We start from the raw sequence: 16,464 nt of genomic DNA, 5'->3' as shown, positions 1-16,464 counted from the left end.
TAGGTGTAAAACGGTTCACAAATGTAAGTTTAATATGTACTGTGCATGTTGGGGAGGCTCTGTTTAGGAGAATAATTTTTCTTACTTCAAATCAACAGTGAAACACGAATTTGTTTTTATTGTTGAACAATAAAACTACTTAAGAATGTTTGAACCATGATGGCACACATATTCAAGAAAACAAAATGTTTCCATCCCTTTTAAAGCTCCTTAAAGGTTGCCGGGATATTCTCCCCTCCTCAAAGGGAAATTGCTGCTGTGAAGCAATTTAGGCTCAATAAATACTACAACACACTGGAAAAAAAATCTAAGTCTACATAAGTAATTTTTCTTAAAATAAATGTATTTGTTCTTGAATTGAGAAGATAAATGAGACACTTTTCCAATCAAACAAGATAATTCACATTTAAAATAAGAAAAAGCAACTGCATTGTCTTATTACAAGTGCATATTATCTTATTTTAAGAGTAAAAATACTCATTCCATTGGAAAATCATCTTATTTACCTACTCGAATTAAGGGGAAATGCACTTAATTAAAGAAATTTTGACTTACTTTTAGATTGTTTTTGCAGTGTAGGCAGCAGGATTTGTACCTAAGGTGATTCTTTTTTTTACTATACCAGTGGTATTACTGAAGTAAAGTTAAAAAAAGATGTTGAAAAAATTATGCTGACAAACCTTTGCTTTAGTTCTTTCTTTCTCTGTTGTCACTGTCACTGGTTAAACCCTAACTTTCCATGAATTGCAGACTGTAAAGCTGTGCAACAGAGCGTACCTCTATACACTTAGTGCTGTACAGAGGTATTCTCAGTGTGTTCAGAACTAAAACAAAGCTGTATTCATTTGGTACACGTGCGTTCCAAAAGGAGAGAGCTGTATGGAACATTTCCAGTAAATATTCCTTTACCATTTCACTCCTACGAGCTACTGATGCCCTTTTCACAATTTATTGAAACGTTTTTGTTTTTTTGCCGGGGTTGATTTGCTTTCCTCGAACAATAAATAAAACTTTCAATCTTTCATTTTTTTATTTTTTTTTTTTTAGCTTTGCTCTCATCTATTAGAAGCAATCGGAGGTTCTGATTCAGCTTTTGCAGAATTCAAGGAAACGCCCTGCACCCGACTATAACTCTTTAAAGTATGTCAATTTATGTCATCTTTAGGATGTGTCTCTAGCAGCATAGGACATAAAAATCATCAGAGTTAATTCAAACACGTTTGGACTGTGAACACAGTTGTGATCCTCATCTTTACCCATGTTACCACTCAACATAGCACATGTTTCATCACAGTCGGATTGTGACTCTAATGCAGAGGTCACGGATTAGCGGACTGGGGACCCAACCTGATTTAAAACATTTATAAAATACCGCATGTTGTCCGGCGGCAGTGTCTAAATTCATTTGCGCCGCTTCTCCTGTTTGTACGGTAAAGCCCTCTATACAGAGGCGTAGCCAGAAAAATTTTATAAGGGTGGCCAGGCAATAACCAATGTACACTGAGGGGTGGCCATTCCTGTTTTGATGGTCGTCTCGTTGTTGCCCCTCTAGTGCACCTGTTGTTAATTTCATTAATACCAAAGCAGCTGAAACTGATTAACAACCCCTTCTGCTACTTACCTGACCAAATCATTATCCCACAAGTTTAATTAACTTGATGCTATACTCTGATTACAAAGTGTTCCTTTAATTTTTTTGAGTAGTGTATACAAAAAATGGTAGGGTGGCCACAGGGGTGGCCAATGATTGGCTAAGGGTGGCCATGGCCACCCCTGGTCCCCCATCTAGCTCCGCCCCTTCCTACATAGCGGCCGGCACCAGGCTACACGTCATACAAATTACTCAATGGGCTGTGTCAGTCGGGGTCGCTGCTGCTGCTGCTTTTAGACACAGCAGGCAAACCTGTGGCAAGCCGGGCGATGGGAAAGACGGAGAAGATGATGAGAAAAATTGAAAGAAAGTGTGGACTGCTGGAAGAACTGCTGTGAATTGGTAACAGACAAGCCAAATGGTGTGCTCTACAATGACCCTGCACATTTTGAATATGTTTGGCTCAACCTGCTGCTGTGAGGCAGGATTCCCCACCATGAACATTATCAAAAATAAACATGGATCCAGGCTCACGAATGAGCACCTTGGTATGCGCTTTGGAATGGCTTTTAAACCCAGGTTTATTAGTCTTGCAGGGCAGCCTAAAACCCACAGCTCTCATTAAGCCATAAAACAAGAAAGCAAAAAAAGAAATAACAATAACAAACAACGGTCAGTTCAGGTGTTTTATAAAAATGTGAATCAGGAAATTGTCATTATACCAAACTGAAAGATTGTTATTCTCTGCTTAAAAAAAAACACTTTAGATTTTAAAATGGAATTTTATATATATATATATATATATATATATATATATATATATATATATATATATATATATATATATATATATATATATATATATATATATATATATATATATATATATATCTTAAAAGTTAATTTATAACATGGATGCATAAACACCTCATTTTATTTCAGTGTTAAGTTTGGTTTAAAGTAACAGATTATAATTAAAAATGTCTCCGGACCTTTACTGGTTGATGATTTTCTTTATTCGGACCCCATTGATTTTTAATTGGTTAACCCTGCTCTAATGTAAAAATGCGTCCCCTTATAAAGATGTACTGCCTCAGAATCCATATTTAAAAAGTGCTAAGTGTTGGTAACCAAACTTGGATTGCTGAGAATATTCCAGCCTTCAGCTCTCTAGCTTTGTAACCTTAAATGGCTTGGGAATAACTTTAGTGACAGAAACACTATTTTTGTTTTCTTGGAATATATTTTTAAGCGTGTTTCCATGGCAAATTCATATTTTTTAGTTTTGTTTCTAAAACAAAAAAGTACGGGTATTGGAAAGAAAACACTCCTCTGGCAAATGTACATCAAAGTGTGAAAAAAAAAAATGTTAGGGAAGAAAAGGGGAATGAAGGATGGAGCTGAGGAAGGGGGCAGCACTGCTGTGCATTTACACTGATGGACCAACAGAACCTCTGGTCAAGTAGACCCTCCCTTCTGCTTTCTCTCTCTCTCTCTCTTTCCTCTGAGCGAGGGAGACTCTGCCTCTGTCGCTTTAAGAGCTGAGCCCAGATCTCACAGCTTACAGCGAGGGAGGGAGAAGAGGAGGGACAGAGGCTGAGAGAGAGACAGAGAGGGAGGGTGTGAGGCTGGAAGTGTGTGAGAAGGGAGAGAGAGAGAGAGAGAGAGAGAGAGAGAGAGAGAGAGAGAGAGAGAGAGAGAAACAGCAGTGTGTGTGAGAGGTTGAAGGATCACTTCAATCCCGTCTTGTTTTGGGGGAGACTAACCTTGTTCATCTGAAGCATTGTCGGACTGTTTTATGTTGTTGTTGTCGAGAGAGACGGACCCTTACTCCAGCATGCTCACTGAGCCTGAGCTACCTCAGGAGTGTAACAGGTACGTGACGCGCCGCGGTGCGCTGCGCTGCGCCTTGCGCTCTATACGCGCGCATGGAGATGACAGGGGAAGCAAAGTGGACACAAGTGGGAGATCGGAGGATAAAAAGAAGCAAATGTGTAAAAGTGTGTGAAGAAAAGACTTGAGTTAGTGTTTTTGTCGTGTGTTTGTGTTGAGTAACTGAGCGGAGTTTGACTCCAACTGTGGCTGAGATGAAATGTTAAGATAGAGTTGATGATTCACTCCTCTCCTTTTAGTTCTGATAACATATGCAAATCTGGGGCAAATCCAGCTCTAAACGTTTTGAGGATGTGTTTGTTGAAGCTATAATAACAGATGGCACCCCCCTGTCCTGACTAAAACTTCCTTCAGATCAATTCTTCCATAGACTAACTACAAACAGCGCGCGCGCACCAGTCTGGAAAGGAGAGGCGAAATGTGTCGGTCAGAATGTGTGATCATCTCCTCTGATCATCTCATCTCCGCTTTTCACCGCAACTTTATTTACTTCTGCTTCCCCGTCAGCTCTTTCTCTAACAGCCTGGTAAATTTAGATGCTCTGTGACGCTTTAGAAGAAAATCCATCTTTATTTTTCTCCAATCAGTATTTATAAAACCTCTTCCAATACATTTCTTTTTTTTCTTCATAATCCAAATTAAACGCATGAAAAAAAATATTAATCCCTATTTCAATCTCTACACTCCTCTTGTTGTTATTCCTTATGCTAATACTAATCTCACTGTGCTCCTCTGTTGTTTGTGCAGGCCTGCCTTCATTTAGAGGTGTGAACCCTCTAACCCTGCACTGTCAACACAAGTGGCTTTCACCCCCTGAAATAATGCCTGTTTGATCCTCATGCCGCATGAGGCAGATTATACTCTAATACATTTAAATTCTAACTCACACATATCATAACGTGGGTTAACACTCCTCTCTCCTCTTACCCACTTGACTTTTATTGCATCAAAGTATCTGTCTTTGCACCAGTGAAACTAATGTTTTGTTCTGAGATAAACTTGGGTCTCCTGAGTTGGATTGTGGGGCCCTTCGTTTTAATGTGTTTTTAATAAACCGTTCAATCCATGCAAAGGGGGTGAGAAAAGAGAGGGGGAGAGAAGGGGGGTGATAACAACAGCTAGAAGGAATTAAACATTTAAGGGATTACATAAAAAAAGCAGAATGTATGGAGATAAATGCAGGGATTACAATGACTTAGGAGGAGAGCGCTTAAAACTCTTGCTTTCCAGTAATGCACTCCATCACCGAGGCTCCGGCCGGGTTTCAGACTTTCTGCATGTTCATATTTGGATGTGTTCACACAAGATTGAAAGAGGGGGGGTATCTTGCACTGTACTCCTGTATGTGTGTGTATGAGTGTGTTTTTCAGCTCCAAAGGTTTGCAATGATGCTCTATAGTAAGTGTCCGCTTGCCTCCTTCACCCATGCCGCCTCTTCATTATACTTCCTCTTCAGACTTTTGGTTCTCTTATTGTTAATTTTCCTGTTAAATCCACAAAATTTTAACTCACCTTGGAAATTATTTTTGGCTTAAAATGAGGAAAAAAATCTAAATAATTTGACTTCATTTTAAGGATTTGCCTTTAAATTATTTTATTTGTTATTTTATTGAGCATTTACTTTTCTTATGGTTCTGCTTTGTTGCAGAACTTTAATGCACGTTTCAATTTAGTCAAATCTGTAAATATGGCCCCGCGTTTTTCCACGTGCGGAAAGAAAAGGAGGAAAAACCAAAGAAACGTGGAGATGATAAATAAAAAAAAAAGTCATTTTTTTAGACTAGCTGAATGAAATGAAATAAAGGAACAATGTGGTCAAACTGATACATTCCTCACCTGCAGACAGAAGCAGGTTTTTACAGAAAAGTGAGAGTCCCAGAGATGAAGCGAAAAGAAGGCGTGGGGGTTTATGAGGAGGAGAGGAAGAGGTCTCTGTCAGGGTGGTGTTAAGGCGGCGGCGGATTTTCACACCCCTCCATTTGTCCCCTCGCTTTATGAGTGTGAGTGTGTGTGTCAGTAGTTGACATGTCAACACTTTGAACAGTTTAAGCAGGAAGCTGTAGGATGCAATCTGACATCAGAGCGCAGTTAGGAGGAATAGTCTGGGTTGCACTGAAACAAAAAACACATTAGTAATTAAAATGTGGATGTGCTCCACAGCTGCAGCTTTATTTGCTTTAAGATTGGGATCCTAACTCAAACGGACAATTAGCACTTCATAAAATGAGGCGCGTTGATGCATATGACTAAATAGCATTAGTTTGATATCGTAGATGATTTAAAAAGGGAAATAAAAAGTTGAAATTCTCACTGATTGCTGTAGAGCCTGAATGTTTTTGTGTAAAACTCCTCATCATTTGACTTTTTTCCGTATCTGAAAGCCGTTTTTGCAGCTGTTGATCAATTGTTTCTAATTTGCACGAGCGCTTCTGCTTCCAGCTTAAGTGTTGCTGTACTTCATGTAAAAGTGTGTGTGTGGGGGTGTGAGATTAAAGCGGTTTGGGGGGAAGACAGAGAATTTGTGAGAGTGGAGTAATTGAGCCGAATGTCCGTGCTCTTCAAACTAATGCGCCGTTCTTCTCTTGTCTTCCCCTGTGGCCCTATTCTCCCCCTCCTCCCCATCCACCCACCACCGCTACCACCACCTTGGGTTGGAGTCCATTGTCTGGGCCATAATGTCTGTCCCCAGAGAGCCTTGATAACCGTGTCTCCATCCGCAGAGCAGTTTTCAGGGGGGCAGAGAGAAGGAAAAAGCAATGGAGAGACAGACAGAAAAATACCAAAGGAGAATGCTAAAGTGCCCCAACTCAGTTTGATCAGCTGACCCTCTGAGGGGGCAGAGGGGGGATTCTGCATAGGCGGCATTTGTTCTTCTCGTTGTGGTTAGATCTGGATGAGAGAGGACAGGATGAAAGAAAGCGAGAGTGATGACAAGAGCTTCAGAGTGTCAGAAGTGACCGCGTAGGAGAAGGAAAGTGTGTGAGCAGACAAAGGTGTCCCCCCCCAACCCTTCCTGGCTAACTAGTGTCGGGTCATATGACACAGGGTCATTGGGTGGAGGTCAGATGTCAGCTGGGTGAATTCCAGTGTCAGCAGAGCAGGGGAAACACCAACAGCTCCCGCTTACCGCCTTCGAGAGATACCCGGTCTGCGAGAGGGATCCTGTATCCAGAGTATCTCTAGCTGTGTAGATCAGCAGGTAATTTATCACTGCCCCTCCCACACCTGTTGCTAAGCCGACTGAAAGTAAGTTACACTTTCATCGCAAATTCAAAGAGGGACAGTTTTTATCTGTTTTTGGAGGTGCGTCTCCTAACAAAAAAACAGATGCGTGCATAAAAAGGTGTATCGCTCCTCGACACGACAGTCAGGTCAAGACTTTTTGCTTTAGTTTGCTAAAGAAAGGATCTATTGAAATCATATTAACAAGCAAAAAATTACATTTTAACAGTCATATTTTATATCCAAATATTTAAACAGCAGATTGTGATATTGTTTGCACTCTGCTTTAGATACATAGGGTTTATAAGTTTTTGTATGAATACCATGAAACTATGGTATTCTTTTTCAAGGCTACCAAATGTTGATAATATTATAAAAGGCCGTTCCTGTTGTGTGCACCTGGATGTGAAAGTAGTGTATTTTAATCTCTGCTCCTCCTTCATCCATCCTCCTTTTAACTCTTGATCCCAGTCATTCCATTCCCTGTCCTTCCACAAACAATAGGAGACGGTGTCCAGGTCTTCAAGCGTTATAAGGGTACTGCTGTCTCCCAAGGTAGTGAGGGAGAAAAGTGCCAGGACGGTTTAGGGTGAGGTGGGACACTTTCAAAGTGTGGGACAATAGGAAGGAGCCAGCTGGGACACTGTGGATGTGTGTGTGTTGTGAGAGCAGGCCAAGTCGCTGACACTGAGACAAATGCTGCGACTCCTTTATGGATTGCTTAACAAACGCGGTAAAAACAGAGGCCCCGCCCGACAATAGTAAAAACTCCATACTCTTGCTCAATGAACATTATCCTTCTGGGGAAAACACCAGGGGCACCCGGTGGTCAGCATCCGCCGGATGCACTTCTCCTCCCCCCCCTTTTCTCCCCCATCATTGTCTTTCTGCTTCTTATTTCTCTTTTTTTTTCTAAAGCAACACTCAAGTTTTTTTTCCCACGAGCTGTTTGGGCTTCAAGAGCCAGACAAGCAGAGTGCAGCAGACTTTTCTTTCCCCCCTCCGCCCCCCATGCTTTCTTTGCCAGAATGCCAGCGACAGTCGTGATGTCCACTGACTCAGTGTTAAAGCATAAATATAAAGAGGAAAGTATGAGGAGCGATGACTAAATCTTTGGGTGGATGAGGAGAGCAGAGAAGGAGAGGATGGTTCTCCCAGAGGCCGCATGAGTTAGCCTCCGACTTGACTTTTTTTTTTTTTTTTCCCTCCATGCATTTGCGTGTGTGTGTGATTAACAGCGGTGACATTAGGGTTGTGTGTTATTGCCTTTTGTGGTTAAGCTGGACAGGAAACACGGTTTGGGCTGCCGGCCGGCGATTTAGGGCACCACACAGAGGCCGCTTTGTGTTTGTTAGGCTGAGTGTGTGTCTGCGCCTCTGTGGGCGTGTCTGTGTTCAACCCGTGAGTGTTCTACTGGCATTTCTTAGCTTTTACTTCATCTCTGGCTAGCAGAAAACCTACACTCAGTGACATAATGTTAGTTTTCTTTACGATTCAGAAAGTCTTGATGTTCAAAAGTGTTAGAAACAAATACGTGCATGTTTTAAAAGTTTGAAATGACTAATTCAAAATTTTTTTCCCTCCACTCTTCCCATTTTTCAATAGGATTACCTATAAATAGATATTAGGCAATATCCTTAAGAGTCTGGAGAGACATTCTTACAACCGGCTGATTGCTTGAAGAGAGATCATTGAGTATGATGGCACCAGAGAGGATGAAGAGGAAAAGACATGATAGCAGAAGTTCAACAAGGTAACGGAGGGATGCAGGATTGAAAGAGATAGGGATTTATGTTTTGGTTTTAAAGCTTAAAGAGAAGCGGAAGTTGAAGAGGAAAAATGACAGCAATAAAGGGAGCGGTATCGCGACACGCGTGGGGGAAACATTTGTTTAAATTCCTGCCTGAGGTGTCATATGGATGTAAATGCTGCGGTTGGCTCCTCGAAGGCAAAAAAGGCACCCAGGGCGCCTTATCTAAAAAGGCACATTCTGCTCAAATATTTTTGATATCCCCTTTCCAATTTCCCTCAGAGAGCAATTTCAAAAGATGGCTCACATTTCCTCGGAGATAGACCCACACCTGACTGACAGTTCTCAGCACACAAAAGATTTTTTCTTTTAAGCCTCCTTGCATCTTTTTTTTTTTATGATTTTTAAGGGCAGGCGATGGATGGGATTGACTTTTTTTTTTTTCTGGCTAAAACAATCAGTTTTAATTTTAAAAGAAGAAAACACACACTCTCTCCACTGTGCAATTCTCCAGAGGAGGCTCCCACGCTCCCTGAAAGCCTGTTCAGAGTAGAGGAGTTAACAAGAGCAGTTAGCGCTATGATTATGTTAGCAGCCAGACACGCTGAGCAAAACACACCATGTGTGTACTGTATGTGTGTGAGACATCTTTACATCGATTGCATTGTCTTTTCTCCCCCCCTCACCCTCAGTGATGCTTAAACAAATCTTTCTCTCCTGCCTGATTCATTGTCTTTGACGTTTTCTCTTACTGCTGTTCTCGACCTCACTTCTTGCCAACAGAAAGTGTGTGCGTTGATCGCTGTGAGTGGTTAACCACAGCCAATGCCGATTACTTGGGCCGTTAATGGACGTCCGTCGCTGTCCGATTACTGACTTAGCGGCGGACGACATATGCGTTATGAGAGAGACTTAGTTGAGGAGCCACTAATCATCAAAAAGCCAAGGGGAAGTGGCGTTTTAATCTCAGCTTAGCGTCTCGCTGTGTGCGCCGTTTCATGTGTGTGCGTGGTGTAAGAGTTTTTTTTTCAGGGGGCATTTATAATGCAGAACAAGACCTAAAATTATGCAAATATGCTGCAATTATAACCTGAACAACTATGTTGATTTATCGGCTTAATAAAGCTGCATCCTTTTTTTTTATTTTAGTAAATCCTCACAGCTTTCTCTACAGGCCTCCATCAGTGTGACAGGCCTGCCAAACTTTAAATGAAGTAGTCGGCGTAACCTGCACACCCGCTGTGCTCAATTGTGTAGTAATTCCACTTCAAAGGAAAAATTAGGAAGGGGGGGGTGCGGTTAGAAAGGAGCTGTGAAAGGCCTCAGCATTTCAGGCTGTACCCCAATGCAGAGGTGGCGATGCTAGGGGAGGGGAAAGAAGATCTGATCTTTGATACTTGATAATCCAACAATTATTCCTTATACTGCTAAGATGTCAGAACTTTTTTTTGCATCTACAGTTAAACATGTATTAAGTAAAAAAACTAAACATATGAACGTTTTTCATGCAGATTATTAACCGTTTTCACTATTCAGCCCTTTTAGGAGTGATGTTTGGACTCTAAGAACCCAGCTTAAGTTCAGTTTACTAGCAATCTGTAGCATCTGATGGTGGGATAGACGATGCAGACGAGAACTTTAGCAATTCTTCCCTTTTTTGCTCTTTATGTGAGAGCCTTACACTGAGTAGATCAGACAAGTTTTAAAACAGCTAGATATATATATATATATATATATATTTTTTTTTTTTTCCTGCTTGAGCTGGATAACCTGCAGTGCACAGCAATAGATCAGGGATGGACATATAGGCTGTAGACTTTAGTGAAAAAAACAGTTAAGTTTAGCATTACAAACGTCTCTTTTTTTATTGCCATGTCTCTTAACAGCTGAATTTATCTTTCTTGTAAACCAAAGCAAAGTTAACGAGAAAGCTAACCGGTTGTGTTAAGCAACAGGTAAGGGAGGGGCTGTGCTGCTTTTCCCTCTTTTCTTAAAAAAAAAAAAAACAATTGAAAACTCAAACCTGTCCTTTATTTTCTCTGGCTTCCCATAAAAAAGTTCTTTAAACCCCTGAAGCAGTAAGACGGGAAATCTTTGCAGTTTTGCAAACCGCAACGTTTTAAACCTTGACACTGGTAGCCAGTTCTTGCCTTCCCTGTATATGCGTGTGTTTTTTTGTGTTAATGTTTAACTTTGGATTTCCAGTTCATTTGGATAAGCCAGGGGAGCTACTGTGGTAAGATGATGGATAGTAAAATTATAAAACCCAAATTAAAAGCCTCCCACCTTTGCGGAGGACATTCTGTAGCAAACATGAGGAACTCTAGGGAAGGTTAGAGGATTCAGAGCTGACCTCAGGTCTGCGTGTCAGCTCATGGCCAGACAGAGGTGTATGCAGGGGCACAAGGGGCTGTGTGTTTGTGTCCCGTACAAAAGGCCTTAGTGTGAGAGAGTGAAAAGAGGTAAAGTAAACAGGTAGCGATGAAGACAGACCAGCAGTGTTCAGGTCTCTGTTCTATGTGAGCTCACACATGTGTGTCTCTCTGTGTGTGTGAGTGCCGCGTGGCTCAAAAGGCAGTTTGTACAGCTGGGTCTGCCGCTTGCATTGGAAACGCCACATAACACCGGCGCCAGCACACGCGCCCTTTACAGCCCAAGTATCATAACTGTTTGTGCAAGTCATTTTCAGTTTTTTATGTCAATCAGATCTAGAGATACGGCTTTGATTGTCATCAAGACAAAGGAAAATCACCAGCGGCCCTTTATGGCTGCGGTTTTCGCTGAGCTAGGCGGAGCGTCCAGAAGAGATAAAGAAATCAGCTGTTCCTGTTGATGTGTTTTCTTGCTACACTTGTTCTTTTTCTGGACATGCTGTCCTTTTATGAGTGCAATCACTCCAAGTCCAGCATCATGTTGTTTAAAGAAGCGGGAATCCAGTCATATAAAGTCATAAAAGAAGGATTTAAATGAAAGGAACATTCTAATTAATGATAAAAAACTGTTTTAATCTTAACAGTTAAAGCTGCTACCCAGACTCTTTCTGTAAAGTCAATCACGCCTCTTCTGATTTAGTTTCTCTTTTATTCTACTGTTTTAATAATTGTTATAAATCATCACTTAACTTAACCTCTAAGCATGCGTGCCTCAGCTGGCCTTATATGATGCATAAAAATCCATCAAACAGGTATATTGAGGCCTGGCAAATTTTTAACAAAAGATTTACCATCAGTTTTTTTTCCTCCCGTTACCTTTTTAAATATGTTGTAAATTTTTAACAATGGAAATTAAGATCCCATTGCCGTACAAAGGCCACTGCAAACATGACAGAAGGTGTCCAGAACTCTTTAAATACAACCTTAATAAACCACTTTGAAACATGACGATGGCAGCATTATGATGGGAGGAGGCTACTATTAAGCAAGAAGAAAACCTGTTAGAGACAGCAAATGATTTAAAACTGCTGTGAATATCTGATATTATCCACAGATTTCATCTGTCATCAGTCAGTTTTGCAGTAAAAGTCTCTTTGGAAACATTGAAAGTTTTTAAACTGCAGCCTTTTATAAAAAAGGAAAAAGTTGTACTTTATTTATTTTGACTAACCTTCCTGAGATGTGATAAAGTTCTGCTTTACATCGACTCTAGTGAGCAGCACTCAATATTGTTTGCGTTTCCACTGTCATAAGGTAAATAAGCAATGAATTAGGGGCTGGGCTGCTCCTAGGAAGAATGCCAGATGTACAGTCCGGAGGAAATCCAATAGAGTCAAGAGTGTAATCAGTTTACCGGAGACAAGCAGGGAGCACGGGAAGAATTTGAGAGAGAAAGGCTGAGGAGGATGACAGAGCCAATTAGAGACCGGCGCAGTATGAATGCAGGGTAGAGACATGCGCAGATGATGGCAAAAAAAGCCTTTTAATTCAAAGGAAATAAAGTTTAGAGAAGTTTGAAGCTTGAGCGCCTGTTGCTTATTACTTGTTTTTAACAACACAATCAGTTTCCCAGAGTTCCTGCATCTCCTGTCATGTGTTGGCTCTATACGGCTGAGCGTTAGCAGCCTGTTACCCAGGGTCATAGTCGCAGTGGCTTCAAGGCTGACAAGTGCATCTGAAAGCACTCAGGCGACGCTGAGAACCACATTAAATTCTATTATTGCCGCATAGTCACTTCATCCCTATTCAGCTGAAGTACAGGGAGGCAAATTTACCTTGCGAGAGAGAGTTCATCTAATAGATGTGGCTTTATATCCTTTCCCTCTTTTCAAGGGAACAAAGCCACAATAACAAATGCAAACAGCGGGGCTGTCATATTGCCAGCTATTTTCCTCCGGTTCCTCCATTGTCCACAGGTTTTCATAAATACATATTATCGTCACTGTACATTCTGCCCTCACTCCTTTTTCTCCCTTTCTTCCTCAACCTGTGTTTCTCTATGAAAAGAGCTATTGTCAAGACGTGGTCATTTCCTCCACAATGCCGGTGCAACATGGCTCCATTTTGCAGTAATGGCCTTGTCCTTTGGAAAAGTGAATGTTGAATGGCCCCCATGGTAAACATACTGTAAGACCTGAGAGCAGGTTTGAAGGTCTGCCAGGCGGTTGGGCGATTTACAAGCTGACTGGAGGGGATTTATTGAAATACCGAAGAGAAGAAGTTAGAGCAGTTTGAGACTATTGAGGGAGCTCGAACCTGAAGACAAAAAGGCTAAAAACGAGTCTTGTTCTGATACCATTGGGGAGTTTAAGAAGACCAGTTGTATCTACAGGGACTACTTCCATGTTACATGTGTCTGCCTCTCATATCGTCTTTCGAATATTGCTCACTCTTCCTCTTGTTTTCCCTCCTCTCCCTTGTCTTTCTATCTCCTACTCTTTTCCAGGATGTCTTCCAAGCGACCAGCCTCTCCATATGGGGGGACAGATGGAGAGGTAACCATGGCAACCAGCAGACAGCGAGTGGAGGACGAGGAGAGCGAGGGACTGGGCGGTGTCATCCACCTCCCTCTGGCCTCCTACTGCGGAAAGGTGTCTCCTCGCTCGCCCCCCAGCCGCCACTTGGACAGCCCCCCCAGCACGGTAAGGGCACCAGTGGAGTTTTCGTTTGGGTTTTGGGAGGTTAAGTGTGCACCCATGGGAGACGCCGGCATCAAAAGGTGACTAGAGCCGATGTTGCTTTTCCAAAAGGCCACGGTCCTGATTATCAGCTCATCTCCGTCTCTAAAAGTTTGGGTTTAACCTGGACCTGAGGCGACACACCTCGGTTCAGACCACTAAGATGTGGTGCCTTCTGTTTCATTAAGCACCTCCTCTGCGAGGTTAAAAGAGGGAAAAAAAAAGAAATAAGGGCAAATAAACTTGGATGGAAATTTTTTTTCATTTGTGGCTCTATTCAGCTAGAAATCTACCTCCCTGACCTTGCATGTTTGTCATAGTTTAAAGGGATTTTATTGAAAAGAGATGAAGTTTTGGGGAATTTCATATTCATTTATTTGCATATCATGGAGGGTTGTGGATTTCAGAAGCTAGTTTTACTTTCAGGATGTTGTTTAGGATGTCCAACACATATTTACTACTCAAACACCAACATGGGACACAACAAGAAAAACACCCAGCAAATTATTACTTTATGCTTCACATAGGGACTCAAAAAGGAAGAAAATTACTCTTTTTTTTACAAACAGCAATTTGTAGATTGGAGTTGATTACAGTCAAGATTTATTTATTTATTGATGTTTGTATACCATTCCTTTAAGTCCATTTGATGTACAATAGGGTGGCAGTAGGTATCAATCTATCTGTCAAGGTTTTAATCAAATCAAACTCTTGATAGCAATACAATCATCTAACAAACTATTCTCATGGCTTAAAGAATTTTATTAAGATGCCAAAGTTGGTGTCAGTTTGTAGCACTCCCCTCGCCCAACTGCTTTATTTCTAGTTATCAAACTGACCAAGAATATATATATATAGGTTAAAGGTTAGGTATTGATAATACTATGATACAATAACTTAGTCTTACGAATCACAAATCAATGCCTGAACAGAAGTATATCAAGCTCATATTAGCTGGTTAATTGCTCAGATAGCTGGTAGGGAAGCTAGCCTGCGGTCTGCTGCTTTACACATTTTCATTTTAAAGCAGTACAGTAGTAAAAGTGGTTTAGATTGTCATGATATTCTAAACATCTTGACACAGCAAATTTTGGCATTAGAATTCAACTTTTATATAATTCAATTGTGGTTCATGTCATTTATGACACCTTTGGCTAAACCGTGTGTATTTTTAGAACACTGAGCATGGAAGAAATCCAACCATTTTTATGAAATCAATTGTGAGCCAACTTTACCTCCCTTGGCCAAATGCACACCTTGTCACACACACTCAGATAAGGGTTGTCAACCTTTCCCCCCTATCCGGACAATAAACACTTACGTGCTATAAAACAATAAACAGTGTTTAGGAGTTGTAATGGAAAGCTAATTCTTTAATTAACCCTCTGATTAGATGGGCCCCTCCCAGGCTCCATGGACTCTGCCTGTGTGGCAGGTGCTGACTGTAAACCAAAGTCCTGGCCTGGGGAGGAACTCTGCACACACACTGGGTTATCTGTTGTTGTTGAAGCCAATGGTTAGATTAGTCCAGGTTCATTTAGACTGAGTTTATATATGTTTGATCTTGGATTGGAAAGAGGAGATTTCAGAGGGATCCACGACTGTGTCATTTTTGGATGGTAGGGGACCGGCTTCTGATTTAGCGAGTTGGTTACTGTTTTTTATGAAGTTAACAGTGCCAATCCCATGTTTTCTGTCAGTGGATGGGAGTGAGAAGGAAATGAAAGTGAAGAGATTTCCAATTGCTGATTGGGGGGGGGCAGTACCCTGAGGGATGAGAATGGGAGTCTCTTGCTCTCTAAAGCAGTTGTGAGTGATTGAAGGGGGGGTAAACGGTTCATCTGCCGCTGGTTGACTTGAAAGTGAGGCAGCAGTGGGACAGTAAGAGGGGTGTGGGAAGGGGAGGGGGGTGAGATCACAGCTTTATCTTGTCATAGTGAATTAGCGCGGTGGTAGAGATGCGCTCAGCTACACACTGACCTCTTCATTCTGCCTGCCTGTTGGCCTTTAGCTCCGCTGCTTTACCTGTATACCACTATTTAAAGAAAAATTGGGTTTCTACCGCTGTGGTTCTCCTAATGAATATAAGAAGAATGGACTTTACGATTTTACGAAAACAATTAAATATAACATCAAACTGACTGTTTCCTGTTAGCTGGTGTAGGTACATTTAAAAAATACACAAAAATCCTAGTTGCCAAAATAGAAAAAAGACAAATAGGACCAAGAGATTTGCTATACCTGTATGAAGTTATACAATTGTTCAAATGGTATAAAGTTCATTCTGTAGATTAAGCTGCATAAGTTAGCCCCTCCCCCACCTGTTGTGCTAAAAGGCATACATACACTTGGATACTTATCTCTTGGTTAAAAGTTAGACAAATGTAGCTTTTTGAAAATGTTTCCTATCCTAAAAGTCTTGGATAGTCTTGATGTGAAAGCTGAAACCAAAAAATGTTTTAAATAAAAGCAGTCCTGCCCTATGTATGCTTTTCTAAAAACATTTATGTACATACCATAAAATCATGGAATTTTGGCTTAAAGTTATCTTAAAAGTGGAATCCCTTACTGGTCATTGCTTGTGGCGCAGTTAAGAGCTAAAAAGGGAGCTTATTGATCACTTTACCAGCTCAGGTAGGTAAGCAATTTAGCCCAGATAGAACACAACTGTACTGATGAAGACAAAAGAGCTGCATTTGAAAGAAACCGATAATTATTGTTCCCTAGTCACTCCTGGGTGCAGCTTTTTGGAGGTTTTGACATCTTGCTCCATTCCTTTTATGTTTATGTTTGCAAATCTTTGCAAAAAAATTGTTGTCACATCAGGCAGAGGCGAGCATCTTCTTTCATAAACGTGCTAATGGACGAGCGCAAATTATTTCATTAACAGCCGAGACG

General features: G+C 41.2%; 1 protein-coding gene across 9 annotated transcripts in view; it reads left to right on the top strand.

Moving 5' to 3' along the window:
• Positions 1 to 3,109: 3,109 nt before the first annotated feature.
• The window catches only part of sox5 (SRY-box transcription factor 5), a 90,688-nt gene continuing 77,333 nt past the window's right edge, over positions 3,110 to 16,464 (top strand). For all 9 annotated transcript variants that reach the window (XM_038287192.1, XM_038287188.1, XM_038287186.1 and 6 more), the window contains exons 1-3: positions 3,110 to 3,237; positions 3,280 to 3,466; positions 13,335 to 13,530. In XM_038287192.1, the coding sequence (XP_038143120.1) occupies positions 3,390 to 3,466; positions 13,335 to 13,530 (273 nt within the window). In that variant the 5' untranslated portion in view covers positions 3,110 to 3,237; positions 3,280 to 3,389. The remainder of the gene's footprint in view (positions 3,238 to 3,279; positions 3,467 to 13,334; positions 13,531 to 16,464) is intronic.

The sequence above is a fragment of the Cyprinodon tularosa genome, unplaced genomic scaffold, assembly GCF_016077235.1.
Source record: "Cyprinodon tularosa strain WSP-4 unplaced genomic scaffold, ASM1607723v1 ctg237, whole genome shotgun sequence".
NCBI lineage: Eukaryota > Metazoa > Chordata > Actinopteri > Cyprinodontiformes > Cyprinodontidae > Cyprinodon > Cyprinodon tularosa.
Note: the sequence above shows the minus strand (reverse complement) of the source record. Positions and strands in the feature narration are given on the sequence as shown.